We start from the raw sequence: 27,868 nt of genomic DNA on the forward strand, positions 1-27,868 counted from the left end.
GGGTGGCAACCTGCGTTACATTCTTATCGAGTTGGCCAGCAATCCTGGTGGAAGGCGCAGCACCAGCATTCTAGACCTGTAGCTTTCTTACATTTTTCTGAGCAAAATGTTAGTTTGCGGCGCCTGTTGCTCTCAATATCAACAGTCTTGTGGTGATATGAGGTCAAAACATTGTTGGGTTTTTATAACAACAAAATTGGAAAGATCTTAATTGTAAACAAAATCACCTTTTATTTGTAACCGGATTAATTGTATATATATATTTGTTTTGGTAAGTGATCAGTTTGTTTCAATTCAAATCTGAAATTTCCTTTTATTGAAAATCAAATCCGAAGGTCCCAGTTTCAGTTTGGTTTTGGGTTTTACCAATGTCATGGAATCTGCCATCCAATTCTGTTGCAATCGGTCTTATCATTTTTCTGCAGGTTGTGTGACGATTCCCCCTCCCTCAATATCACTTGTACCAACAGGCAGATAAAGTTCTGGTCATAATTCATTCGAGGAAGGTGTACATTATTAATGATTTCTAACCAAAATATCAAAGTTACAATACAAGGACTCTCTCCCTTGATAGGACTTTACAATTGCAGTACAAATTTAACCTGTAGAGAAATCTATGAGCTTGGAGGAGTTGGCCAATAATGCACTGGAGGCATCTGTTCAGGAACGGCAATCGCTATCATTTGCGATATTAACCTGCAGGTTGAAATTTTTCAAGATTCAGTCTCACATGAAATGCAATGGCAACATTTTCAGAAAGATTATACAACAAATATATGTACTTGGAACTCAGCAGGGTGAATAACTCAATATTAAGCAATCTCTTCAAAGACACGTTAAGTTACTCAGCTGGATAGTTATTACCTTTATATGTAAATCCCTTAAGAACCAGGTGGGTTCTTCTCCAAAAGAAGTTAGCAACTATCCATGACTTCTTGGATCAGCAACTTGGTGAACCTTTCTGGCTTCAGCACTTGAAAACTGCCCCACTACACGAGCGTGAGGTATGGAGGCTTCTCCACGGGCGAGGGCATCCACATTCTCAAGCAGGTACTTCTCTGGAAGCCTACCTACTACGTTACCCTCTTCATTGCCCTTTTTATCTAGGAATGCGAAGTGTGGAATACCCTCAACACCAAACTCATCAAGCTCCTGTTCCCACTTTGTGTTGTCAACATTCAGCATAACAAAATTTACACGACCCCTGAATAAAAAGAGTGGTAAATATGAAAGATGATAACAGATCTATGGTAAAAGAAGAAACTGTGCATGAGGTAAACATTTCAGGAATGCGTGAGCTTTGAGAATCGAAGACTGTGAAGCTCTTACATATTTAGGGAATCTTAAGGGTTTCAAACATAAATACCCACGAAGGAACATTCACTATTTTCAAGCTTGTAGTAGAGATGCAATTTTAATCAAGAACAAGTTAGAACTTGAAGATCATACTTATACTGCTGCTCAACTTTATAGACATCTGGAGCTAATTCCTTGCATACTTCACACCAATCGGCATAGAACTCAACAACAGTAGGCTTCCCATTTGACAGGGCCTAATCAGCATAAATACAGAAGATCATTAGCAAAAACAGCAATGATATCACATTGAAGATTATGTAAAGATTCATTCACATGCATGTACATTATGGAAACACAAATAGCTGATTGAATACACGGGGAAATAACAAATCAAGAAAAAGCTTGCGTACATAATTTGAGAACTTAGAAAATATAAGTAACAAAAGATATGCCTTGCTTTTCTAAGAAAGGCATGAGGGAACCTGTTTGTACTAATTAGTGCACTGTCTAAGTTAGAGCACACAAATCCGCTAAAGTTTAAATTCCATTATGAAATAAGGTTTGAGCCTCATCATTGAAATAGTTCATTTGTACTGAAATATCTAAGGTATTGCTTGAGGTTATAGAAACCTTTTTCTAGGTTCTCAACCATGCTCATCACAACCGCCTACCGACCCATCTACATAACCTGTTACACAAGACAAAGTAAAAAGAGCATAGCTAATTGAACAAACCTCTTCATAAGGTAAGGCAGCAACAGATAAATCCTTCAAAGAAACACCAAAATCTAGTCGTCCTGATAAGAAAAGTGCTAGTGCTGCAAGAGTAGAAACCAATGCTACTTGCTTGTTGGTATTTTTGTTCGGAAACTCTGGAGGGCCAGAGTCTCTTGAGGAACTCGTAGCTTGGCTACTGCTATCATTGCCTGAGCCTGGCTCAACAATCGATTTCTCCTGAATCAGAATAGTTGATGAAGATAACACTAGTCATACGATAAAATAAAATTGAAAGACTTCTCAAACAAGAAATTTAACCAACACTGGCTCAGATATATAACAATCTACGAAAACAAGGACAAGCACCATAATTCAGGAGAAATTAAGTTTTTTTTTCGTATATAAAGAAACACTTTTTCAGACTATGAACTAATGGGCATGCATACTTTGCCAGATGATCAACTTTGCAGTTTCCTTCACTTATGCAACAAAATTATGACATTTTGCTAAACTTAAAGCTCAAAACTTTGGATGCCCATATAGCAAAAATGGAGGCACTAAACTATTTTCAATGGCCCAACTCATAAATTTCAATTCTATCAGCATACCAATGGAAAGTCTACATATAATCATAAACTCCACCTTTTATCAATCAAAAACAAAAACTTTGACCTTAACACTTGAAACCCAGTAAAAATAATTTGGCAAATATGCAGAATATTGAAAAGGGAACACTTGTAGCCCTCCAACTAGTGCTTTTAAGCTTCTTCAGAATAGTTTAGATGCAAAATTTAAGCGTACCGTTGTGGAGGTCTCGGTTGGATCTGGGGTTTGTTGGCAAGAAACGGTTGGAAATCTGCGGTGCTCGTTTCGGAAGTGAAGAGAGGTTCTAGCATGTTGGGGAAGCTGAGCAACCTGGAAACATGGCCGGAATCTATGGAGACCAACTGGGTTTGAAGCCACGCGAGCCATTGCAGATAACTGGTGACACTTTGGGTTAAATTAATTAATCACTATGCCGTACAATGGCTTCCTTTATGGATGAGCGAGCGAGCGAGCGAGACTAGAGTATTTTCACGTTTTAACTATATTTAACGACTTTTTTTTATTTTTCTATAATAACGACTTTCTGATTTTATAGATTTTTTTAAAAATAAAATAAAGGCTTATGGTGCTCGTCATCTTTCGTGGCACATTGAACTGCCGTACAAATCGCAGGCAGGCCGGTCACGGAAGCTCAATCTTTTTTTTCTTTTTTCTTTTTTTCTTTTTTTGTTGTTGCTATTTTGGTATGAACGCCAACCTGAATTTATTCTCAAAAAATTTCACGTATATAATTAAAAACTTGATGATATAAATTAAACTGGATTTAAATTTTACAGAGCCACGCAACTAATCAGCACTATAAATTAAGGTTACAACAAGCTCACGATTTCTAACTAACTCTCTGGCCCCAAAATCCCATTCACGACCGAAGTCGCCACCAAAATCCCCACAACCTCCGCTCCCGCCACCGCTCCAGCCTGCGCTAGCCCGCCAAAGCTCACCACAGCCTCCACCCCTTTCTCCGCCGTTTCGATCCCTCGCTCTGCTGTTTCCAGCCCCTTCTCCGCCGTTTCGAGTCCCTTCTCCGCCGTTTCGATGCCTTTCTCCGCCGCCTCGAACCCTTCCTTCACTATCACCTCCGCCCCCCTCTCCGCCTCCTTCAGCTTCCTCTTCAGCCCAAACAGCCCGATGTCTTCCGCCTTCGCCTCCACCGCCACAGCCGCCAGCGCCGCGGTCCACGTCAGCGACAGCGCCAGCTGTCTCCGCCCGGGTAATGCGAGTCCACGTGGCGGCGCAGGTTTGGAGGCCGCCGTGGGGGAGTTGCGGGGCGCATTGCGCACTGGGTGGAGAGCTAGAACTGAGGCTCTCGCAGTAGCCATGTCTTTTCTTTCTGTGAAATTTGTGAAGTCTGATACCACACGCTAACCAAATCTTCGAGCCACTTTTCCTGTATTTTATTTATAAAATAAATTTTCTAAATGACGAATATGCCCTGGACAGCAAAACGCACCGTGTCGCAATCTATATAGACGAGCAAACGGTGCTCGTTCCATTTTCATTTTCCCTCTATAAAATTGGGGGTTTCTAAGCGTGCTCTGTACATTTTTGCGCCAGAACGAAGGTTTTTGATTTTGAAACCATGGTTGAAGAAGCGTCGGCATCGGTGGGCGAAACCCTACCCCAAAACGCGCTGGAGACTCAGAGGTCCAACGAGGCCACCATCACAGAGGGAGCTCAGGGAGGCGCCGAGTCTACTTGCAACAACGACAACGCGGAAGCTTCAGCTGTCACTTCCGATGGAGATCGCGAGAAGTCGCTGGAGTTTGCCGACGAGTTGATGGAGAAGGGTTCCAAGGCCATCAAAGACTCTGATTTCGGCGAGGCCACCGAGTGCTTCAGCCGTTCCTTGGAAATCAGGTTAGGGTTTTTGATTTCCATGCTTTTTCTTGCTTGCCTGATTTCACATTCTTTTTGTTTGCTTTGAAATTGAGCCCTTTTGGAAGTTATTTGTTTGTAGGGCGTCTATGATGCTGCAATATTGTTACCTTTGTTTGCTTTCCCAAACATTTACCCTAACTGTAGGTCGTTAATTGATTTCTTGTGCTTCCGTTGCCTTGATTTGCATAGTCTTTTGCATTTTCAGAAATTGGTATTGTGCCCGTGAGCCCCACTAAGCGTACAATTTAGTTTCCAAATCATGCATTCGTAGAGTACCAATTTCTTTATCTTTCATATCTTGTTGCATTTGCTTGGTGATACTAATGTGTCTCGGGTTTTCATTGGGCTCAAGTGGTGAGGGAGGGTAGCGAAATGCGTTAGGACTTGGATAGGTTCGATCCCTCCAATGAAACCTGAAAAAAAAACATGTTTCTAAGCTTTTTCATTAAATGTTTGCCATCATTTCTACTCTCATTTAAACTCAGTTGCTTATTAGCAGATGAGGAATATTCTAAACTATTATATTTGTGTCAACAAAACCAGGGTTGCGCATTATGGCGAACTTGCTCCTCAGTGTGTCAATGCATACTATAAGTATGGATGTGCATTGCTCTACAAAGCTCAAGAGGAGACTGATCCCTTGGGTGCTGTACCCAAGAAGGAGGGTGAATCTCACCAAGGATCTGCTAAGGTTGGTTCTGTTAAGAATGTTTTAAATGGTGAATCTTCTACAGCTTCTGCTTCAAGTGATGCTGAACAGGATGAAAGTTTGAATCATGAGGAAGGAGCAGCTGATGAGGGTGGTATGTCACTTGTGATGCTTATTGATTATAATCATCTAATACAGTACTTTCATCTGTTGGCAAACAATCATGAACAAAGCTCATGCTTTTTGCATAAATGTTGCACATTTTCGAATATGATATCTTTATTACATATAATGCAATGATATTTTAATCATGTTTCTGTGATGACATCATAGTTGCTTACATAGTCTGCTTTACTATCATTATGCCACCTCAAATCCTTTGGAATAATCAAATGAATCATGATTTCTGTTACGGAACATATCATGGGTACATTACCATCATGAGTATTACATCCTATTTAAATTTCAAGATGAAAATCTGAAAAGAACACTGTTCTGCAAATATATCAACCGGGGAAAAAAATCAACTTTATCCATTTGTGTGTGCATGTTCTCTCGTAGTCTGGTTTAGATCTTTGTGGAATTGAAGTATCATATAATCGATGTTTTAGTATTTTATTTGGTCTGCATTTAGAAACTCATTTGACAGTCTGTTCTTGGCAAGATACTGAGAAATACTCTGTCATGCACAGACATACACAAGTTTAATAAAGCACCATTACCTGCAAAAATATGGTGCAGCCTGAAAAGCATATAAGTGATATAAATTTAGGTATACAATATTGTGTAAGATGATGTTTTCTGTCCCAAAACTGATGGGTTGAGAATTATTTGATTCAAATTACCAATGTAACTATAAGTTTACAGTGTTTATCCTTATTATATCGACTGTATCATAAAACAGTTGTTCATTTCCTTTTCTGAGGCAGCTTCTGGTGAAAAAGACCAGGAAGAAGAACATGATGATAGTGATGTTGAAGACCTGGCTGAAGCAGATGAAGATGAGACTGACCTTGATTTGGCATGGAAAATGCTAGATGTTGCAAGAGCAATTGTTGAAAAACACTCGGGTGACACAATGGAGAAGGTGGACATATTATCAGCTTTGGCAGAAGTTGCATTGGAAAGAGGTTTGTTATGTACTCAATTTAGTTGAATTGAGATCTGTATATCTTTCCTTAGGCGAAAGAGGTTTTCTTGTACTTCCACACTACACTTTTGGTGCATTTGTTTCGCAAGCATCTTATTTGGCTTTGTTGGTGCTCCTTGTAGAGGACATTGAAACTTCTCTCAGTGACTACCAGAAAGCACTTTCCATTTTGGAGCGGTTGGTTGAGCCAGATAGTCGACGTATAGCTGAACTGTATCCTATTCAAGTTTGACATATTTGAAATGCTCTGTTGGCTTTGCCAAAATCTCTTAAAAAGATTTTGTTCTATGTATTTACTTGGTCAGTTGGAACCTTGGTTTCAAAAATTAAGTTATAAGTTCTTTTCCATAGTTTTTATTTTATTACATTTTGGTTTCCCCCATTCCACTGGACCAGGGACTCGTGACCTTAACTGGAGAATTCAGAAACTTTCGAATATGTTTGTGTTTGGAGATTGGTTCCAAGCCTGAGGAAGCCATTCTGTATTGCCAGAAGGCTATATCAATCTGCAAGTCTCGTGTGCGGAGACTCATGCTCGAATCAAGGAGTTTCTCGGAATCTACGACCTCGTCGGCTGCTTCTGTATTGGAGCAGGGTGTCACGCTCTCCTCAACTGTGACAGAGTCTGATAGTACTGTGACAGATAAGCAGGCAGAGATTGAAACACTAACTGGACTCTCTGGAGATCTGGAAAAGAAGGTATTTATTAATTTTCCAGCCCTTTTTTTCCAGTTTCAGACATGTTTTTCTGATTTTTGTATTCTTGAGTTGTAGCTTGAAGATCTGCAACAACTGGCCTCAAACCCAAAATCCATTCTCGCTGAAATTCTGGGATTGGCGTCTGCCAAGGCAAAAGGCACTGAGAAGAGTGAATCTTCAGCAGGGCAGAGCTCTTCACGGATGGGAGCTGCTGACAACATTGGAGGCTTCGACTCCCCAACTGTTTCTACTGCTCATACGAATGGAACTTCTGGTGTCACACATCTCGGTGTGGTAGGAAGAGGAGTAAAGCGAGTATTGATGCACTCAGGCACTGCGGAATCAAGCTCAGCGAAGAAACCTGCTTTGGATTCATCTGAAGATAAGGGAGAGGGCAACACATGATGAAGGTTATGGATTCCGGTAATTGTATGAATAGGATTGAGAAATCTTCGTGGATTATAGTATTGTATGCAGTGATTCCTAGTTCAAACTAGTAGGCTAGTAGAGTTTTTGTATGGTGACAAATCTTACTATCTAGAAATTGAGATGAACTCGTCACTGGCAATGTGTTTAGTTGGATATTTTCCATGCTATCAAGTCATGCTAGTTTTGTGTCCATGAAATGGTCTGTACAAATTGAAAGGTAGCATAACTCATACTAATCATAGTTCTACAAGCACTCCAGAAAGGTCATCATATGCTCTTCCCTTGCGAGGTGCAAGATGATTATTTTGGAGTGTCAATAGGAGGGAACTCATTGCACATGGGGTGGCACCATAGTGGAAAAGTGAGCCAAACAAGCCAGTATTGTAATATAGGCATTATCAGATTGGCCAACAATGATCTGTCTTTTGTATTCTTTCTCTAATCTACTTTAATTTTAAATGTTTATAAAAGAAAATATAAATTAATATATAGAATAATCTTCCAATGTTTGCAGAAGAAAATAAAAAAATCCATAAAGACTCATGATGTGATGACTAGATGGCCTTTTAAGAATGGAATTGCTCAAATTTGGTCATATTATTCGATTCGATTTGTTATACTTTCAATCCATCACCACCACAAGTTAGAATAACGATCTTAAAAGAAAACTTTTTAGTTGTTGTTATAATTTGATTTCAAAATTTGCAACTCAAAGTGATCCCACAAGACAGCGAGCCAGTAAGAAAGCATTAATTTACAGCCAAAACCGTTGAAACCTGATTTATTAATTTATGATGATGAACGTGTGAAATTGGCTTGGTTGGTGGGTCCATTTCACATTTGGCTTGGGTTGGGATGTTCAAATTGGTCCTCTAATATTATTTGTGTCTTGACATCTAATCATCCGGAAAGGGCACATGTATATTTTACTGCACAGTAAATTAAATTTAAGCTAATTGGCTACAATATCAAGAGAACATGTGGTGATTGAAACCGAACAAAGTGATGATGGAACAAGAGCGATTGATGTTTACTGGACCTGTCAAGTGATGAAGAATCCTAATTATTTCTGATAACGATGTGTTTGTGTGTTTTGTTTTCACTGGTTTAACATTAATCACCATTGAAGCCCATCTTTCATCAGCTTGGGGTGGTTTTCTTCTTAGTGAAACAAACCAAACAGAAAATAAAGTTCTGACCTAATTACGTTAAGTGGGTTTTTATGACATCACTGATTACAACAATATAGAATTGGAATTAAGCTTCAACAATCCAGCCCAAGAGGAAGATAAACTTACCTGCATCTGCATCGAGGATGTCATTATAGTGGTAGTTCAAACCAATTCAGCACTGTCATTTGTTTTTAATTTTCTCACATAATAACCCGTTGAATGAAAGTTTTCTCATATGCCAATCATGAAAGCATCTTGACTAGGCTACATTGTAAAATTCCAGAACATGTGTCGAAATTTCTCACAATGAATTGGTTGTTGACAATTTAAAAATGTGTTATTTTTTTATTAAAAAATAATAGAAAGTAGGAGAATTACTATGCAGAAAGCGAATGAGCGATAGCTTCAACACTAATTTTGAGTGGCATTTGAGACAAAACAAGTCGATGATATCAGAGCGACATTGATTGTATTAATACCTTGAAATTGGATAAGGAGAAAGCCAAGCCAAAGCCGAAGCCAGGAGAAAAACCAACCTATCCACACAAAAAGCTTCAGCTTTAAGGTTGAGTTGAAATCAAGAGTTCTCCCAAAACGATGTGTTTCAGAGTGGATTGCAAGCAATGTGGGAAGTACTCCTGGGGAGGATGTGGTAAGCACTTGGCCACCCTGTACGCCAGCATAGATGAGGGGAAGCATTGCATGTGCCGGTCATGGCCTGGTGTGGCCATCCCCAAGCAGGGGACACCTACTCCCCAACAATCTGTGGCCTCAGCCTCAGGTATTTTATTATACTAGATCATTTTTCTTTATTTTTTTCAACTCAAAACTTGCCAAATTAGTACTATAGGTATGTTGAGTATAATATTTGGTATGTTTGTGTAGCTAACCCTAATGTGATGCATGTGTATGGCATGTATGTTTTAGGGTTTATTAATGAAATAGGTTCACGTTTTCTTGTTATACAATTTGACATGTTTTTGTGAATTTGAATTCAACAACAATCAATCTGACAGTTTGACAATACAACATCAATGTTATCCTTTAAAAATGAATCACAGAGTTAATAGTCTTCAATATTCTCAACGAGTATGAATGTATGGGGTCAAATGTTCGACAAAATGCCTCAAAGAGTTTAAGTCTGAGGCGGAGGTAGGGTAGCGAGACAAGGGCAAATAGGAAAAGTGGCGTGCGACATGAAGAAAAGAGAATTCTAAATCTGTCTCTTTTTGTGTTGAGTGGCTTAAATTAATAACCTTTTTATGCCTGATGTAGGTCATAAGCCCATTGATTGATCCTTGATGTTGCTCTGTGCAGGAAAGTAGCAACTCTGAGATGTGTCCAGTGCTGGCCAGCAGTAGCCGCCTTATTAGATTGAGAGTGGTGCCAGCATAAACAATGGACAGATGGGGATAATTTGAATAACGGCAGCTCAAAGCCACAAGATGAATACCATCGTATCCATTTTAAGGGGTTTGTTTGTTTAATTAGATGTCGTCTGTCTAAGTTTAATAATAATAATGTTAGTGCTGGTGTGTTTATGGTCAAGACACATTTGACCAATTCAAACCTGCCTTTTTCTAGTGTAAGGATTGAATAATACTAATAAAGTGGGGTTGCACCAATCTTCACAAAATCAAACCTTGTGACCCACAGTCTTTTGTAGCCAACTCAATGTTCTTTATTTTTCTTCCTTTTTGTTGAAAATTTTGGATCTTTATAGCTTGGCATCTTATTGTCTTTCCTATGAAGATGGCTGAGTGGGTGTGTGCCCAAATGAGCCACACTATCCTTATTTTGTGCATTTTGTCAAATGATTAGTCACCAAACCACCATTCTTTCACTTGAAATCATTCAAAGGCAAGAAATTACTATTAAGTCACAAGATTTCAGTCAGGAGCAAGTGGGGTGAGGAGTTAGTTTGTCTTCCCATCCCAGTACCTCACCTCAATGACTGACATTATCATCACCATCTCCATCCCTTCTAACAATAGTTAAATGTAAGATTAAACACCCCGACTTCTTACAAATTTTAGAGTACTCGTGGAATTTGCCTAGTTCGTGTCGTGCGATGTTTGGTCAAGTCCTATAACGAGCGAAACCCTCGTTTTGGGTTGTTTTTATGCTTTAATTATTGGATGTCAATTAAAAACAAAAAGTTTAGTAATTTCATAATAATCCATTTTGCTCAGACAGACCATTTTGAAATTTGAACACCTCTCAGTTTCCCACTATTTCCATGAAAAATAATCAATGCACTCTGTTTTTCTTTGAGGTGTCATTAATGTTGGCATAAATGCAAAGCACACATAGTGGTTCAAGAGTAGATAAGCTGCTATAAATGCATGAGAGTTCCCTTCTTTTTTTGCTTTCAAACCTAAAAATTCATAAGTATGTGAAAACAAGTTGGTATCATTATTAAAAAAAACTATAGGAAATTCAGGCCATACTACTAGAGGGATAACATGATAATACGTTATGATTTAGCGATAAATGAAATTTGAAATGCACTAATTTTCATGATATAAACAAATGAAACACTACTCTAAAAAAACAGGCAAATGCTACTATGTTGTAAGATGTTTGTACCTCAAAGTAGTTAAAAGTATTAACATCTGTATTCAATGTCCTAAGTTCGATTTCCTCTTTCCTAATACCGCTTATATCAGAAAAGACTACCATATTAGTTGGGGTCTAAAATTGTAGGGTTTGTGTTTGTAGGCTTTATCACACATTTGGAGGATGTAAAATAATATTCTGGTTTTCACTAGCAAACCAAACACTACAGTCCCTGCAGTACATTCTGTCACAAGCTCCAAGTATGAATTAAAGACATCCATATATACCAGATGGGGGCCGGCCAAATTGCAAGGGCGACTATAATGTGTGTTAAACTCACATGTGGGCAGTTGAGAATTTGTGATTTGGCCCCACTAAAAGTTAGAAACTCATAATTACCCTAAAAATCAACTTTGATTAAGATTTTTTGGGCATTCTAACCCTAAAAATCAACTTTGAAAGTAAAGGGTGTGTATAATTGCAGGACCAAGGAAATGAATTATGTATAATATGGGGCATGCTACATTGGATTATCATTATTAAAGTGAGCCCCCAAAACCCCAGATTACGAAATGATCAAAAATTCAATTAAAATACTCCACCATTTGCGCCAAAAAGCAATAAGACCCAGTTACAGTTGGCATGCAATGCAATTTCTAGCTAATTTTCTAATGGGTGATGGTGCTCTTTTTTTAATGTCAAAATAAAAAGGGAGTTTGCCTCAAAGACGACATACCTTTTCCTGGAATTGGAGGTGAGAGAGAGAGAGAGAGAGAGAGAGAGAGTGGGTGAGAGAGATCAGAGACTCAGCTGGGAGTGAGATTCTTCTTCTGATGTGATTCATTCATTCAAAATAAATAAATAAATAAAACGATGGCATTGGTTTGGATCCCCTTTTTCGAAATTTGTTCAAGCTGAGCTCTATTTGTCCTCTCTGGGTGTATTTGGATTCCTTCTCTCCTTTCTCTTTCAGCACTCTTTCTTTCTCTTGTTGCTCAATTGTTCCTTAGAGAATATCACAACAACAGCCAAACAATTTTCATCCTTTCATTCCATCAACCATCCTTTCTTGCTGAAAGCTTCAAGTGAAGTCAACCCCATTCCCCCATTTGTCTCTTCCAGCTTCTTCCAAGTACTATTTGCTGTTCATGGATCTGGGTTTCTGATTCCCTTATCAAAACGGTTTCTTTCATTGAAGAGGTAGATAGATACAGAAATTAACTGATGGAGAAAATGGCGGCAGCAGCAGCAGCAGCTGAGAAGCCCAGCTCCAAAGGACAAGCATGGTTAGTTCCATTTTTACTGCAAACAATCTCATTCAAAACCTCACCTTTTTCATTTTCTGCTGGGTACCCAAATCAAAAGCAATGCATCAATTAACCAAAACTCTCTTCAAAATGTGTTGTTGGCAGGTTCTGCACCACTGGGTTACCAAGCGACATTGTGGTCGAAGTCGATGACATGACCTTCCATCTCCACAAGGTCATTACATCAAACACATTGAGAGCACACATTGCATTTCTCTTCATCTTTCACTGACCAATTTCAGCTAACATTTTTCTGCTTCTGGTTGTTTCAGTTTCCTCTCATGTCAAAAAGCCGGAAGCTTCACAACCTGATCACAGAGCAAGAGACGAACCCATCGCAAACCCGCCAACAAATTGAAGAGCAGGATGAGAACGATGACGAAATCGAAGAAGTTCAGTGCCAAATAGCTCTCTCTGACTTCCCCGGCGGCTCAGAGACCTTCGAAATAGCAGCTAAGTTCTGCTATGGCGTCAAGATCGACTTGAGCTCCTCCAATGTCGCGCCTCTGCGCTGCGCAGGAGAGTATCTGGAAATGACCGAAGAGTACTCAGAAGATAACCTCATTTCCAAGACCGAGAGGTTTCTCTCTCAGTCTGTGTTGAAGAGCTTCAAGGAATCGCTCAAAGCTCTCAAGTCCTGCGAACGAGTGATGCCTCTTGCAGAGACTTTGGGTATTACGCAGACGTGCATAGACTCCATCGCCTCCCGCGCCACGTCAGCCGATCCCACCCTGTTTGGCTGGCCGGTTAGCGAAGCACCCAATGCGAATACAAATGCGATTTCTTCTTCTTCTTCCACCAAACAGCAGATTTTGTGGAATGGGATCGACGCCGGTGGCGGCGGTGGACGAAGAAGAGGCCTTTCCAAACACGCAGATTCCTGGGTTGAAGATTTGGTGGTTTTGAGCTTGCCTCTGTTCAAGCGATTGATTTCCGCCATGAAATCTGGAGATCTAAGCTTGGAGATGGTGGAGACTTGTTTGATGCATTACGCTAAGAAGTACATTCCTGGAATTTCAAGAACAAATCGAAAGCCTCCATCTTCTATCTCCGCCGTCACCGCCACCACAACCTCATCGTCTTTAGCTTCGGAGAGTCAACAGCGAGAGCTTTTGGAGACGATCATCTCCAATCTTCCATTGGAGAAGAGCTCCAGACCTTCCACCGCTACTCGTTTCCTCTTTGGACTGCTGAGAACCGCCAACATACTCAATGCCTCCGAGGCCTGCAAAGCCGCGTTGGAGAAGAAGATCGCTTCGCAGCTCCACCAAGCCACCTTAGACGACCTTCTCATCCCGAGCTACTCGTACCTCAACGAGACTCTCTACGACGTCGATTGCGTCGAGAGGATCTTAGGTTACTTCTTGAAAGGCTTGGATCAGAGAAACACAGCCGGAATCGGAGAAGACGACGGTTCTGACGGTGCTGTCAGATCGCCGACGTTGATGCTCGTCGGAAAATTAATCGACGAGTTTCTCTCCGAGATCGCCTCCGACGCGAATCTCAAGCCGGACCGATTCTACAATCTCGCGATTTCTCTACCTGAACAAGCTCGGCTCTTCGACGACGGTCTTTACAGAGCCGTCGATCTCTATCTCAAGGTCCGTACACAATTTATACATTATAAACGATTTCATAAATTAAGCTTGAGATGATTTCAATTGTGAAATCTGAATTGTATTTTCATATCTGTAGGCTCATCCATGGATAACGGAACCAGAGCGCGAGAAGATCTGCGGAATTTTAGACTGCCAGAAGCTCACGCTCGAGGCTTGCACGCACGCGGCGCAGAACGAGCGGTTGCCTCTGCGCGCGGTGGTGCAAGTTCTGTTCTTCGAGCAGCTCCAGCTCCGGCACGCCATCGCCGGAACTCTGCTCGCAACCGACGTCGCTCCCCCGGACTCGGGCAGGCCATCGGTCCTGCAACGCGAACGACAGGGAGAGGAGGAGGAGGAAGAGGACGACGCGGAGGCACGTGCGGAGGAAGATGGGGATAATGTGGCACGTGCAAATAATAGTGGGGGCGGCACGTGGCGGGCGGCAGTGAGGGAGAATCAGGTGTTGCGCTTGGATATGGATAGCATGAGGACGCGGGTGCACCAGCTGGAGCGGGAATGCTCCAACATGAAAAAGGTGATCGAGAAGATTGATAATCCGGGTCAGCCCAGGAGGGACGGGTCGGTTTGGAAGGACTCGTTGAGCCGGAGGTTCGGGTGTAAGTTCAAGACCCAAGTGTGTGATTCGCACGAAGCCACGGCCGTTGATACTAGGAAAGGACGGCGACACCATCATCAATAATAGAGCTTCTCGCACCGGAACATGTTGTTGATGGCCACGTAAATAAATGAAACCGCTGAGTGGGTTGGCGAATTCGGAACTGAGAAGAACACAAATTGAGGGACACATGATATGTGATTATTGTTTATTGGGCGAGAAAGCAAAAGCGTTTACAAATAGTGCAAATGCAACCTTTTTTCTTCGTTCCTGCTTTTGCTTTTTAGCTTTTTAGCTTTTTTCTGGAATCAAAGTTAAAAAGCGCTTTGGGTAAGACTTTTGGAAGCTCCAGATATAATGACTGCCTGTGTCTCTCAGCTGGGGGTTTTGGTAAGTTGATTGATATGATGATGCAAGGAGTCAAGGACAAAGGGTCCAAAGTGATTAAAAGTCAAGCTCCAGAATCTTCATGATGATTGCTTTGCTTAAAAGATTATGTGTGGGATGGTTTCAATTTATGTCAAAGAAACAAAAACATGCACACTATTTTCTTTGGAAGGATGGAAAGTTAGAATGATTGATCATATAATCTCAAAGTCTTGGTTTTGTATCCAAAGATATAAAAGTTGTAATGGGAGTTTCTATGATTATTGGGGTTTCGACTTTAAGAAAAAGCTACAATCTTTTAACCCTAATGAAATCTTGGCAATACAATCTCTAGAGTCTAGACCAAGTAGAGAAAGATGGTGCTTCGGATTGTACTTGGTTAGCTTTTGCATGTCACTTTGAAGAAGTTCACTACCTTTGGTAATAATCACCGTTTTTGTTATCTTCTTGATCTTTGAGGCAGATCGGTTGGGCTTTGCCTAAGCCTAGGTGAGTTTCTGGTAGGCTTGTTCTATTGGGCTCCTTCTCGATGACAGATCGGTTGGGCTTTGTCCAACCGAGCAAACATTGGAGCCGGGGGGGTTGGCTTCCACCGCCCAATTGGTCAGAAGTAAATCGAAGGTTACCTTTTTGCCGCCCAAACCATTACTTTCGGATCAATCGCAAGTGAAAGCGCAGGAAAGAGGTCCTGAGGTCTGATTGAAGACATGTTAGTGCAAAAAGGAAGGGCGGTGAAAAATGCTCCCTCAATTGGAAGAGAGAGTCTATAAATAGGATAGAAATCAACGAAGCAGAGGCCCAACACCAACTCAACCAATCAAGCCTGAAGGCTGCTCAATGCACACTTCTTAACTTTTTGTCTTGTAGTTTTGTAGATTTTAGTGCTTTCCTTAGTATTCCACGTAGAGATATCAACAAGAACTTTGAAAACGTTTTAAGTTCTTGAACACCATCCAATAATGTAGTGGATATGTCCAATCACTTACTTCAAGGTAATGGCTCAATTCTCGTATTCAGCTTCTTGTGAGAGCAACCATGAGAGGTACTCAGACTCCTGGCTCAATTGGTCTGGTGGAGCCACCCTTTTTCGTACGAGCATTTCTATAGTGGGGTACTTCCTCTTAGGGCCACCCCTTGGCCTTGACTGGAATTTCTCATCAGTCTCTTCAAAATCCCCCTGCAATTCAAAGCAATAATGTCCCACATATGATATGAACTCATAATGTGGCATTGCCTGGAAAGATGCTTATCCCAAAATCCAACATATGAGAGGGTATTGAATGATCTAAGAATAATACTCACAAATGCATAGACATGACGCCCGGTCTTCTCATGCTTGTTTGCGAATCTCATGCCACAACCCGAAAAGCTACAGACAAAAGGTTTATGTTCAAGGTGTACTGCCTTGACATGTTGATGGAGATTTGATTTCTGAAAACGTATAAGCAAAAACAGAAAAGGAAACAATAAAAAAACTAACAATGGCAATGCAAAGAATGAAAAACTATTTTTTCCTTCTTTCCAAAATTTGTTCTTTGTGTGTACATAGTATACAACCCATTAAAAGTCAAGTCAGTAACTCACAGTTGAAAACGTGCGAAGACAACCCTTATAACTGCATTTAATTCTCTCCAGTCTCCACTGAAGCACCTCCCCTTCATGCGTGCGGAGATGCCATTTGATGTTCCTTCTCAGCTTCTTGTTCCCACGTATCTCATAGCCGGGCGACTATACCCGGGTTTCACCAAATTTTTTAAAACACAGTATAGCCGGGCGGCTATACTCGGTTATCTCTAATTCTTTTACAAATAGTACAGCCGCGGCTATATTCATTTTTAAATTTTTAGAAAAGAAATGGTATAGCCGCTCGGCTATACTCGGCTTTTTAAATTTCTTAAAAATGGTATAGCGCGCGGCTACAATCGTCTTTTAATTTTGTTTAGTATATACTTTTTTTTCCCAAGAAAATATTTTAGCCGTGCGGCTATACCCAGTTGGTCCCAGTTTTTTAGAAAGAATTAGTATAGCCGCGCGGCTATACCCGGTTTCCTAATGTTTGAACAAGAAATAGTATAGCCGACCGGCTATACCCCATTTTTCCATTTAAAAAAAAAGTATAGCCGGTCGGCTTTACTCGGATCTGCTATTTTATCTTTTTTAATATAAGCACTAAATCCCCCACAAGAGGGGACTAGTGGTTTCTGTGATTTATAATCTAGTAATAGGCCATTACGAATATGCAATATGAGTAATAGACAATCCGAAGCGCGCGCCGTTCGGCTCCTTTCAAGGGGTGCCTCACTCTCTTTCAGGTTATTCTTGAACAACTAATGCTAGAGTTACCGTCTAAATTTTTTTAAACAAATAGCCACTCGGCTATACATGTTTCAAAATTTTTAAGACAAATTAGTATAGCCGCTCGGCTTTGCTCAGTTTTTTCCCCATACCTAGTAAGTAAATTTAGGTTTTACCCATAAAAAAAATTTCACTTTTGGAAAAAGCCAAAGCTTTTTCAAAAAAGACAGAAAAACATCTCAACTTTCAAACCAAAGACATGCAAATGTAAAGGATTCTTTAGGAAATCAAAAAATAAATAAGGACAATTTTGTCCATTTTAGCTTCTTTTAAAAAATTTCTCTCTCCTTTGGGCTTTTTCAAAGTCTCCCGATACATCTCATTCAACTCCATCTCCTCCAGAAGATACACAGTAATTGGGAAAGATGAAACGCAGCGTTTCGACTACGCAATCGCTGAATTGAAGACGGTGTTTATGGTTTCTTGATGACGGGGTTTGGGTGCAAAATAGAACCTTTAACGAGATCCGGGTAAAGGTCTGGCCCGAATTCACAGTATTCTGCAGGCAAACTGCACACCGCACAATACAGTACTCGAATCGGTTGGGTTTTCCCGCCATCAGAGCTCAACCTCAAGCCCTTCTCTCTCTCTCTCTCTCTCTCTCTCTCTCTCTCTCTGTAATTGGGAAAGATGAAACGCAGCGTTTCGACTACGCAATCTCTGAATTGAAGATGGTGTTTGTGGTTACTTGATGACGATGAGATATATATATATATCTTTGTTGGATTACGGGTGTAGACGCCTTAGGCCCAATACGGTGCGTTTCATCAATTTGGCCCATTCACCATATAAGGCTATCATGTATCTGTTTATGTTTTCTTGGGCAGGTAGGTAGGCACACATGCTTGAAATCAATGAGAAATATTTTTGAAATAATGTGCATATATTCCCTAAACTTTTTCTTTCAACAATGGGTGGGAGAGGAGCTTCAAGCTTGAAACATCTTTTAATTTTACAAAGAAAAAAAAATAGTAAAATAAGAGCTAGTTGATATATAGTTCATAAGGTTTAAACTACGACTGATATGGATTATGTTTATACATTTCCAAAATTGATGTATTTTCAAATAAAGATTGCAAAACACGATTATGGAAAAACACAATAAAAGGGAGTAATGCTTGATAAGCAAATTCTAATTTAATTTACAGGCAGAATCACAACAAATTCAGGGTAACCAACTGCATGCAGGCAAATATGCAGACAATAGTAACATATTAAAATCACCATATAGCAGTTTGTCAACCCATGTCTAATTGTGCACATGAAAACAATGGAAAGTAGAGTAAATTAGCTTAATAAGCCAGGTAAAATTCTATGTAACCCTTTCATAATTCGGTTAGAATTTGGTGAAGAGACTTATAGCTCAAGTGATTTATGAGTATTTATCCCAATATTTGAGGTCCTAGGTTGGATTTCTCTTTCCCTATAAAAATCCAGTTGGGATTTGAGTTGCCATAGCTGATCACTCAACTTTGTCACACAACTGTTAGATGCATGAACGAAACGGGAGAGATTAATTGCAGCAGAGTCAAATTCAAAAACAAAGAAACTGAAGGGCTTTTCCTAATGATGACAAATTGACAATTGGCTTTGAAACCCTGACTAAACCCATGCATTTGCTGCCTTAAACCAAATATAAAAAATAATATTTGGGTTTTGTACAAAATCCAAATAAAATTTTAGATGCCAAAATATACTATCCAACTCATTAACCAAAAGCTTGAGCCAACTTGATATCCCTCTTTAACTCTCAATTAAATCCCAATTTCTTTGCTTTTCCTCACCCTCAATTGCTTCTGTTTGGTTCATTTTCAGTGAGAACAAGCAATCATGGAAAATAGGGATCAGGTTGCAGCTCAAAACTATGCTTGTGCTTCCTGCAAGCATCAGAGGAGAAAATGTGACGAGACCTGTGAAATGGCCCCATACTTTCCAGCCAGCAGGTACAGTGAGTTCCAAAATGCTCAAAAGATCTTTGGTGTGAGCAACATCCAAAAGATCATGGCCATGGCTGCACCTGATCAAAGACAGGCAGCTGCTGAAAGCATTCTCACGGAAGGGAATGCAAGGAAAAATGATCCTGTGCATGGTTGTCTTGGCATTATCAGAGGTCTCAATGCCCAAATTCAGGGACTTGAAAGAGAACTCCATATTATGAAACAGCACCTAGAACTTTGCAAGGAGAAGGAAGAACTTGATGGGAAAAAAAACCAATCAAAAGAAGAAGACTTGCAGCATGATCAATCTGATGGTCTCAATTTCCCATCACCAATCCTCCCTGATCTGGTAAGACTATGATCTCAATTTTTCTCTGCCTCCTTTTTTTTTTTTTTTTGGTTTAACCAAAACTTCATACATATACACATAAATAACTGATATGTGAATATTTATTCTGTGTAATTCAGCCCTCTCATGTCACGGCTGAGATGAGAAAATATGAACAAGGATACAATTACTGGTCAATTTTGGAAGATGCAGAAGAGGAGGTCTTTGACATCCGGCTCATAGAACCAGTATTATTTGAATCCAATCTGAAGGGGAATGCAAGTTCTAGTGGATCAGGAAAATCCAGGTTGTGCAAAACTTTATACTTTGTTTGATAATGTTGATTTGTTGTTTTTGATTTATATAGAGATGGAGAAGAGAAAGAGGAAGGGGAGATAGCTAGGTGGGAGGAGAGATAACATTGTTGATAAGGAGCGCGCGATGAGATAGATTTTAAAAAAATAAAAATAAAAAAGAAGCATTATTTGTAATCCCCCAATGCTCCCGCGCTAGCGTGGGGCGTTAATAGGGTTATATATTACCTAATTGTCATTTGTACTCCCACTCATGACACACACTTCACGTGCAAATAGCTTCATCTTTTAAAAGTAAAAGCTTAAAAGAAATTTTGGAATCCATTTTTTGTCATTTCATAATGTGCTCCTTCGTAAATCACATTTCTTATAATATAATTGATTCTCACAATAATTGCAGAATATTGATAATCTTAGTAATAAAAGTGATTAATGTTTTGCGCCATTGGTAATAAGTTTTGAATTAATCATATTTTTTCTTCTATGAAATTGTAGTGCTGCTGCCTCCAAGGCCAAAGAGAAGCAACCTTCAGAGAGTTAGCAAGATAAAACTACAGAAGATGAGGCTTGACCATCCACATGGAAATGGTTGCACATCAAGAATGAATTTTACTTTGTGATCAAATTTAGTTAATTTGAGTTGAAAGATCATTAGACTTTATGTAAACCTGTTTTCTGCGTATCGTGCATTTTGAGATTATCAGTTTTTTCAGTACTTCGTTTTTGCTTCCAGTTCCTCCAACAGCAGAAATCAAAGACAAGATAGGAGCGATGGATGCATCTAGTGTTTTTTAATATTCTTGCAAAAGCTCAAGCTGGTATTGATGTCTTTTACTACTCCTAAATTATTCTTTCATGGTTTACTAATTTGAATGTAGTATCTTAATAGAAGGAAGATAAATTTGTACAGGAAAACAGATGCATAAACACAAATCAGCAGAAAAGTAACCACTCTTGTTTAAAATGACGAATGCGGAGCTGTTGCGGCGCTGTTACATCTTTAGCAACGGTCGAAACCGCCGAGAGGCTATACCGTTATACTCGGTTTTTCCAATTTTTTTTAAAAAGAAATAGTATAACCGCACGGCTATACTCGGATTTCACCAATTTTTTTAAAGAAACTAATTTTTTCCAAATGGTATAGCCGTACGGCTTTACTCGGTTCTTTTTTAAATAGTATCGCCGTGCGGCCATACTCGGGTTTTATTTTTTTTAAAAAGATATCGTATAGCCGGGCGGCTATACTCGGTTATTTCTAATTTTTTTTTAATAAGAAATAGTATGGCTGCGCAGCGATACTCGGTTTTCAGATTTTTTTAAAAAAGAAATAGTATAGCCGCGCGGCTATACTCGGTTATCTCTAAATTTTTTTAAAAAGAAATAGTATAGCCGTTCGGCTATACTCGGTTATCTCTAATTTTTTTAAAAAAAGAAACAGTATAGCCGTGCTCTAATTTTTTTAACTTACTCGGTGATCGCTAACTTTTTTTAAAAAGAAATAGTATAGCCGCGCGGCTATACTCGGTTATTTCTAATTTTTTGCTGCATAGCGATACTTGGTTTTCAGATTTTTTTTTATAAAAGAAATAGTATAGCCGCGCGGCTATACGCGGTTATCTCTAATTTTTTTAAAAAAAGAAATAGTATAGCTGCTCAGCTATACTCGGTTTTCATATTTTTTTTAATAAAAGAAATCGTATAGCCGCGCGGCTATACTAGTTTTCACCTAATTTCTGGAAAAGAAATAGTATAGCCGCGCGGCGATACTCGTTTCCCCCCTAAAAATAGTATAGCCGCGCTGCTATACCCTTTTTTCAATTTTTTTAAAAGTGTAAATGAAATAGTATAGCAGCACGGCCATACTATTTATTAAAAAATCACAATCTTGCATTTTTCTTCCGACAAGTAAGAAATAATCTTAGCCTCTCAAATTCTTTCATAGTTAGTAAAATACGGAATGGAAAAAATACTAATAAAATACATACGTGATTTATTCAGCAAAGTTTTTGCAAATTTGCTCCATCACATAAACTTAAAATTTGCTAAAATGTCGTAATAACAAGACAAAAGATTTAATCAAGGGAACAGTAAATATGGAAGAAAACCAAGAATAAAGAAATTGATGAAATGATAGAACAAAATTCGTGCATTCTTTAATCAACTAATCAGCATTTATTCTAAATAACATAAAACTTGCTTATTACTATACCTACAGTTATGCTCTAAACTATCGTATGTCACTTCAATTTATGCTCCCTTGTTGCTCACGTTAGCTACAATCTTGCTTAGGAATTATTGGGATTTCCATAGATGGCAAAAGGGTCTCCTTATAAATTGTGGCTTTAGCTTCCACTTCCACCACCAACAAACTTGGAGAATCAAAGAGAGTTCAAGAAAATAATCAAAGAAAGTGAGGAGAAATGGACGCTAGTGTGTTGAGGGCAGTGGTTTTGATGAGCATGCTTGTGCTTTCAATAGCCCAAGCTGATATGAATCCTTCCTATACCAATGCGGGTCCAAATGACAATCCTCTTGGTCAAGTTGATGATGTATATCCTCGCTCCAATACAAATCAAGTGGTTCCAAATGGCCATATTATTTCTTGTGGTTTAAAATGTGCGACAAAGTGCCTGATGAACCCAATATGTCTTGGCATGTGCATGATCAGATGCAAACATAGGCCTTCAAATGTTGTGTATAAGTGTACACATAATTGTGCCAACTCCATTGCCACCACAAGCACTTCCAATTCTGGTAATACGCATATTTAATTACTCTTTTTCTATAACTTTATCATGTTTGTTTGAAATTATATTTTTAATTATTGATATTCTTTTTGCTTTTGTTTTATTTGCTTGATTGTAGATAACCGCTATGTGGAAGGTTTCGTGGATTCATGCTATGAGAGTTGCTCCAAGAATAACCAGATAAATTAATTGATCGGCTTGTTCCCTAGTTCAACGCAGATGTCTTGCTGCAGAAAATAAATGACCAATTATGTCTTTCATATCAACTTCTTATTAAAAACAAGAATAAGATTTACGAAATTACTACTTATATTGCTTTATGGGCCCTGTTTTTTGGGTTCAGCATGCCGTACGTGTAGTTTCTTCGTTTATTTCTCTTTTCATTCATTCTAGCCATACGGCCAAGAAGCTCAAGCTTGAGCACCTTCAAACCATACCCGTACGTTATCAATCAACTAAAGATCCAGACAAACGACATCTATTCTATAATATAATCAATTTAATTAGCATCGTTTGCTGTCATCCCCACTGAGTTATACATTAATAGAAAACCTCAAAAAAACCACACACAAGGAACTCAAAATATTGTTGCCATTATCAAATCAATAATGTTATTTGGATCACATTGTTGATCACCTCTATTAAAGAGGTGAGCCCCGTCAGTATATGTAGGACTCACCTGTATTCGAGAGATAATCAGCAATGCAGTCTAAATAGCAACACCAACAACCTTATCAAATAGTATATCGTTGGAACATGACGATCATATAAAAATAAAATTAATATATTAAAAAGGTGTATAGACAAACTTGGGGATGAACACATAAAAGAATTTGGAAATCGGTTTTTGTGGATTGAATTTTCTATAAGTAAGGACTGGAAAACAAAGAAACTAACAATTTGTAATTTTCTATATTACGCTGAGTTAAACTACAGAATCGAGTAGCTGGACTTGTTGTTTTTAAAGAGGCCTGACAAAATGTTAGATTGTAATGTTCATATAGAATTAATGAAACTTAGCTTTTATTTAAAAATAAAAAGAAAGAACAAGATTTATACATATATACATATATATATTGGAAAAGTTGTGAATCTATGATGCTATTTTTACATATATGTTTTGCTTGTCTAGAGAAATAACTACAAGGAGAGGTTTCACACACACACACACACAATTAAAAATGCCATGGGGGCAAAATAAAAGCATAGCAAGCCAACTTCACTAGGCACATAATTGTGCCGACAAAAAGACTTAATCAAATGGACTCGATGCAAATGATCGTCAAAGAAAAAGGCTCCATTACAGTCAAGATCAACTAAATCAATTAGTCACAGCTCGTTACTTTCCCATCAAGTTTGAATTCCCTTTCCGTAAATTAGATTAATTTAAAATAATTTAAACTATCTCTAGTATGATTTATTTCAAGAAAAATGATAGTCCGTTCCGTCCTGTTTTTTATTTGGCGTGACAAAGTTCAAAGTCACAACAAATTAGTGACCAACCTAATGTTGCCCTAAATCTCTAGAAATAGAAAAGGAAAATCATAGTTATATATGATTTTACTTGGAACGAGGGTCCAAGTGATGCAACAGTCAAACCCTGGAACCTTTAAAAAACAGTTAGGATCCGAAACCTCTCCACCGTTTTACACTCTCCTCTGACAGGAGTGGGTGAGCTCAAATCAAGGTGGACCCACACAGTTAAACTCCCAGCAGACACATCAACAGGTACAGTGACATAGATACACCCAAAGGGCTAAAATTGGTCATCCACAATTTTGTTGAACAGTTATATTTTGGCCTTTGATTTTGAAGTCTGTAAACTGCAGGTGCCAGCTTTCAAATCTGAAGCAATTGAGAGCAGATATCAAATTATGGGGAGGATGGAGTATTTGGCTCTGAAGAGTAGTGATCCAGACACCAATGAGTTGATAAATTCAGACATCAATGATCTCAAGATTGCAGCCAAGAAACTCATCAATGATGCCACTAAGCTTGGTGGGTTGGGTTTTGGGACTTCTTTTCTCAAATGGGTTGCCTCCTTTGCTGCCATGTGAGTCATCTTATTTGTTTCCTTGAGGACCGAGTTGCTTTAAGCTTTGTTTTATTGGCTGGAATTGGGAAAGTGACACTGATGTGCGCCCTTTTTGATTTTCTAATTGTTAAAAAGGGAAAAGTCAAGAAAGTGATTTTTTAAAAATCTTCCTCTCTTGAGTATAATATTTCATTCCCTTAATCTGGGAAAAAGGAAAACAATGTATCACAGTTTCCTGCATATGTTTATTTTAGTTATTGTTTTCTTTAAGATTTTGGCCTTCCTATTTATTGAAACATCCATTGTTAGTCTGTAACTTCTTGTTTTTGGTCCACCAATATGTCAGAACTTGACCTGTTATGTTTCACACCTAAATTTTTCTTCCCCTCCGAGAAACACTTATGTGAAACGGGTATAACACTATTTTGCTATGTGCGGTCAATCATGGCATGCCAAGCCTGATAACTTTTCCAAGTGGGAATATGTTTCATACAAGTTTTTACGCTTCCTGAGGCCCAGTTCATCCTGTCTTTAGCTGTGACCTAAATCCCATATCATCTAAAGTTTTTATATGGTCAATAGTCTAGAAAGCCATTGATTGACATGAAGTAAGCCACGAATTGACTTACTTTTTGTTTTTGGGTATGAAATAAGTTCAAGTAGATTAGCTTGTGGCCAAGTAGGGCTCAACAGATCAAAAATATGTGCCCCAACCCCTACTATTTTACTTGGATGCACCAACACATAATTTTGTCCATTCTGATGTCTATTTCCATTGATGTAACCCTATAACTCAGACTTCTGCTTGGTTATCCATTCTGATATCAATGAGTTTCTGGTTCCATGGGCTACTTCACTGGATAGGGTATAAGCTTTACATGAAAGTCCCTTCCAAGTTAAGCCCTTTAATGGTGTTTTACTTCATTTCCAGCATGTGGTTGTTATGGATATGAGCTAGTGTTGTACAAGAAAGCAATGCTCAAGATCTAGTCCTTGCTTGGATACCAAAAGAATGTGAAACAATGAAGAATGCTAACTGTTTTGGACCGTCGTGCATTTTGGTGGTGTTATTTTCACTCAGACAGAGTTTAATTGTTGCTGTTTAGAATTTATTTGTTTTCTCCAAATAATTAGCCCTTGATTCAAACCATACGATCAAGAGGCTTCAATTGTTGACAACTAATTACTGAACACTGTCTCTGATGTCCTATCACTCGCCTAAATTGATTCAATCATCAGTTAGCAATTCCATCTGTATAATATAATATGCCCTGCATATTTGCCTCGATTGCTTCTTCCCATTGGCTGTTACCTGCTGCAAGAGCACATAAACTTCCAGGTTAGATTTTGTTCACTAGTACAAAATTTGTCTGAGAAAGTATTTTCAATGCTGCAGATATCTGTTGATATTGGATCGAACCAACTGGAGAACAAATATGCTGACTTCACTTTTAATCCCTTACATTTTCTTCAGTCTTCCTTCAGTGCTCTTCAACCCCCTAAGGTGATAATTTCTCTTATTGGTGCACATTTTCTTGTTTGCTTTTCACATCCTTCTTTTGTTCTCAATAATCTCAACTCATTGACATTTCTTCAATATAATGCAGAGGAGAGGTTGGAAAATGGATTGCTTTTATTGCTGTTGTACTGAGGCTTTTCTTCCCAAGACATTTCCCAGGTATAGGCTCAAGTCACTGCACTGATTTTTCTCTATCCTTCTCAATTCTACAGACTTAAGTTGCTTTGTCCCAAATATATTAGTCTTCACAACCTCAACTTTATCAAAAAAAAATTATAAGCATTATGGTTTTTGTATTAGTCTTCAAATCATAGCCTTGTTCTATGATCCTAATTTCATTGCAGATTGGCTACAGATGCCCGGTTCGTTGATCCTTCTTCTTGTTGTGGCTCCCAACTTTTTCGCGCACACATTGAAGGACAGCTGGGTTGGTGTCTTGATATGTCTTCTCATTGGTTGTTACCTGCTGCAAGAGCACATCCGGGCTTCAGGTGGCTTCAGAAATTCCTTCACACAGAGCCATGGAATATCAAACACTCTAGGAATTATCCTTCTCTTAGTCTACCCTGTTTGGGCATTGGTTCTCCATTTCATCTAAGCATTGTAGTAAACAACAGTTTCTACCAATTGTTCATGTGCTGCAACTTGCAAACAGCATATCTCCATCTTCTCTTTATAAGAATTGGATTTCAGTTGCAATTCTATCTGTTGATCAAATTTTGGTTTCTGCTTCTACTCCAATTAATTTGAATATGCAACACTGAAATATATGCAGTCCAGAAAAAAGGTCTGAAATATAGAAAGGAACATTATCTCTCTGTGGACTGTCACTGAGTCTTCATTTAGTGAATCAGGAACATTCAAAGTAAAACATTTTTGGAATACCAAAATCTCTCAATTGTTAGCTGTTTCTGTCTTCTCCCAATGAACACCCTTTTGGACATTGCATCATGAAACATATTCCCTCCAATTGATTAATGAAATTGTCATCGATGGTTTTGTTAGTACCATACCATTGTTTTGGTCTCACGCTTAGCCCCCCTGCTCGTATAATGTAACACAATTTATAGGGAATCCAAATACAAACCCATGGACATAGTGATTTTACAGTTTTACGAGCATGTGGGCATTGCAGTTTTATCATAAACCTGGTGTTCCTGTGTGATTTTACAATTTTATTATCGATCATTCAATTTTTGTCATCAACAAATTTCAGTCTCAATTGTATATATACGAATGCTAGGGGCATTGCATATGTGAATTAAGTCAGTTAGCTGAATATTGTGTATGATCTCATACACTCGAGTTTAAATCCCCCTCCATTCAATTTAGAATTCCATTTTGTCAAAAAAATTGGCAGGCAGTTCAGGTTAAGAATTTCTCAACATTTTTTTTGGATTCAACTTTTGTATAACCGCATTCATATAAAACCGCCTAAAAATGTGATTTTCTTTTTGTTGTTTATGTATTTGGGTTTATATATTATTTGCAGGCAGAGGATTTACTTGAGGCGCCTAAAAGCGGCAAGGCCCAAAATTTATTAGCCCATACGTACAAGTTTAAACTTC

General features: G+C 38.8%; 6 protein-coding genes and 1 long non-coding RNA gene across 8 annotated transcripts; 5 read left to right on the forward strand and 2 right to left on the reverse strand.

Annotated features, from left to right (window-relative positions):
- On the reverse strand, positions 470-3,243 carry LOC18771635 (thioredoxin-like protein HCF164, chloroplastic). The gene is made up of 5 exons (XM_007202410.2): positions 2,817-3,243; positions 2,034-2,252; positions 1,450-1,553; positions 865-1,204; positions 470-696 (listed from the first exon to the last, which is right to left on the reverse strand). Exons 1-4 carry the CDS (start codon positions 2,985-2,987, stop codon positions 922-924), a joined length of 777 nt encoding a protein of 258 aa, XP_007202472.1. The 5' UTR covers positions 2,988-3,243; the 3' UTR covers positions 470-696; positions 865-921.
- LOC18769537 lies at positions 3,348-3,973 on the reverse strand. Its single transcript, XM_007202629.2, has one exon. It carries the CDS (start codon positions 3,938-3,940, stop codon positions 3,455-3,457), a length of 486 nt encoding a protein of 161 aa, XP_007202691.1. The 5' UTR covers positions 3,941-3,973; the 3' UTR covers positions 3,348-3,454.
- On the forward strand, positions 3,740-7,623 carry LOC18769734 (protein HGV2). Its single transcript, XM_007203816.2, has 6 exons — positions 3,740-4,478; positions 5,043-5,302; positions 6,078-6,278; positions 6,421-6,511; positions 6,724-6,997; positions 7,073-7,623. Exons 1-6 carry the CDS (start codon positions 4,201-4,203, stop codon positions 7,400-7,402), a joined length of 1,434 nt encoding a protein of 477 aa, XP_007203878.1. The 5' UTR covers positions 3,740-4,200; the 3' UTR covers positions 7,403-7,623.
- On the forward strand, positions 9,007-10,268 carry LOC18770906. The gene is made up of 2 exons (XR_002272558.1): positions 9,007-9,379; positions 9,916-10,268. It is a non-coding gene; the product is annotated as an uncharacterized LOC18770906 (long non-coding RNA).
- Positions 11,305-15,374, forward strand: LOC18771099 (BTB/POZ domain-containing protein At5g66560). Its single transcript, XM_007203791.2, has 4 exons — positions 11,305-12,443; positions 12,570-12,639; positions 12,737-14,065; positions 14,160-15,374. Exons 1-4 carry the CDS (start codon positions 12,382-12,384, stop codon positions 14,760-14,762), a joined length of 2,064 nt encoding a protein of 687 aa, XP_007203853.2. The 5' UTR covers positions 11,305-12,381; the 3' UTR covers positions 14,763-15,374.
- On the forward strand, positions 19,251-20,540 carry LOC18771843 (LOB domain-containing protein 9). Its single transcript, XM_007203103.2, has 3 exons — positions 19,251-19,706; positions 19,826-19,992; positions 20,495-20,540. Exons 1-3 carry the CDS (start codon positions 19,251-19,253, stop codon positions 20,538-20,540), a joined length of 669 nt encoding a protein of 222 aa, XP_007203165.2.
- Positions 24,301-26,996, forward strand: LOC18770198 (cold-regulated 413 plasma membrane protein 2). 2 transcript variants are annotated; one of them, XM_020568695.1, is made up of 5 exons: positions 24,301-24,474; positions 24,576-24,799; positions 26,178-26,285; positions 26,389-26,459; positions 26,645-26,996. In XM_020568695.1, the coding sequence occupies exons 2-5, from the start codon at positions 24,621-24,623 to the stop codon at positions 26,896-26,898; spliced, it is 612 nt and encodes a 203-aa protein (XP_020424284.1). In that variant the 5' UTR covers positions 24,301-24,474; positions 24,576-24,620; the 3' UTR covers positions 26,899-26,996. The 2 variants fall into 2 exon arrangements, with proteins under 2 accessions (XP_020424284.1, XP_007202592.1); XM_007202530.2 differs by lacking the exon at positions 24,301-24,474 and having other exon boundaries at positions 24,520-24,799.

This window comes from Prunus persica, chromosome G7 (genome assembly GCF_000346465.2).
Source record: "Prunus persica cultivar Lovell chromosome G7, Prunus_persica_NCBIv2, whole genome shotgun sequence".
Taxonomy (NCBI): domain Eukaryota; kingdom Viridiplantae; phylum Streptophyta; class Magnoliopsida; order Rosales; family Rosaceae; genus Prunus; species Prunus persica.

Coding starts and splice junctions, on each gene's coding strand:
- LOC18771635 (XM_007202410.2), bottom strand. CDS start 2,987: ATGGCTCGCGTGGCTTCAAACCCAGTTGGTCTCCATAGATTCCGGCCA. Junction 1,554..2,033: donor CTGCCTTACCTTATGAAGAG/GTTTGTTCAATT, acceptor TATGCTGATTAG/GCCCTGTCAAATGGGAAGCC. Junction 1,205..1,449: donor AAAGTTGAGCAGCAGTATAA/GTATGATCTTCA, acceptor CTTTTTATTCAG/GGGTCGTGTAAATTTTGTTA.
- LOC18769537 (XM_007202629.2), bottom strand. CDS start 3,940: ATGGCTACTGCGAGAGCCTCAGTTCTAGCTCTCCACCCAGTGCGCAAT.
- LOC18769734 (XM_007203816.2), top strand. CDS start 4,201: ATGGTTGAAGAAGCGTCGGCATCGGTGGGCGAAACCCTACCCCAAAAC. Junction 5,303..6,077: donor AGGAGCAGCTGATGAGGGTG/GTATGTCACTTG, acceptor TTTCTGAGGCAG/CTTCTGGTGAAAAAGACCAG. Junction 6,998..7,072: donor CTGGAGATCTGGAAAAGAAG/GTATTTATTAAT, acceptor CTTGAGTTGTAG/CTTGAAGATCTGCAACAACT.
- LOC18771099 (XM_007203791.2), top strand. CDS start 12,382: ATGGAGAAAATGGCGGCAGCAGCAGCAGCAGCTGAGAAGCCCAGCTCC. Junction 12,640..12,736: donor TGACCTTCCATCTCCACAAG/GTCATTACATCA, acceptor TGGTTGTTTCAG/TTTCCTCTCATGTCAAAAAG. Junction 14,066..14,159: donor CCGTCGATCTCTATCTCAAG/GTCCGTACACAA, acceptor TCATATCTGTAG/GCTCATCCATGGATAACGGA.
- LOC18771843 (XM_007203103.2), top strand. CDS start 19,251: ATGGAAAATAGGGATCAGGTTGCAGCTCAAAACTATGCTTGTGCTTCC. Junction 19,707..19,825: donor CACCAATCCTCCCTGATCTG/GTAAGACTATGA, acceptor TGTGTAATTCAG/CCCTCTCATGTCACGGCTGA. Junction 19,993..20,494: donor AGTGGATCAGGAAAATCCAG/GTTGTGCAAAAC, acceptor ATGAAATTGTAG/TGCTGCTGCCTCCAAGGCCA.
- LOC18770198 (XM_020568695.1), top strand. CDS start 24,621: ATGGGGAGGATGGAGTATTTGGCTCTGAAGAGTAGTGATCCAGACACC. Junction 24,800..26,177: donor GTTGCCTCCTTTGCTGCCAT/GTGAGTCATCTT, acceptor TCAATGCTGCAG/ATATCTGTTGATATTGGATC. Junction 26,286..26,388: donor GTGCTCTTCAACCCCCTAAG/GTGATAATTTCT, acceptor AATATAATGCAG/AGGAGAGGTTGGAAAATGGA.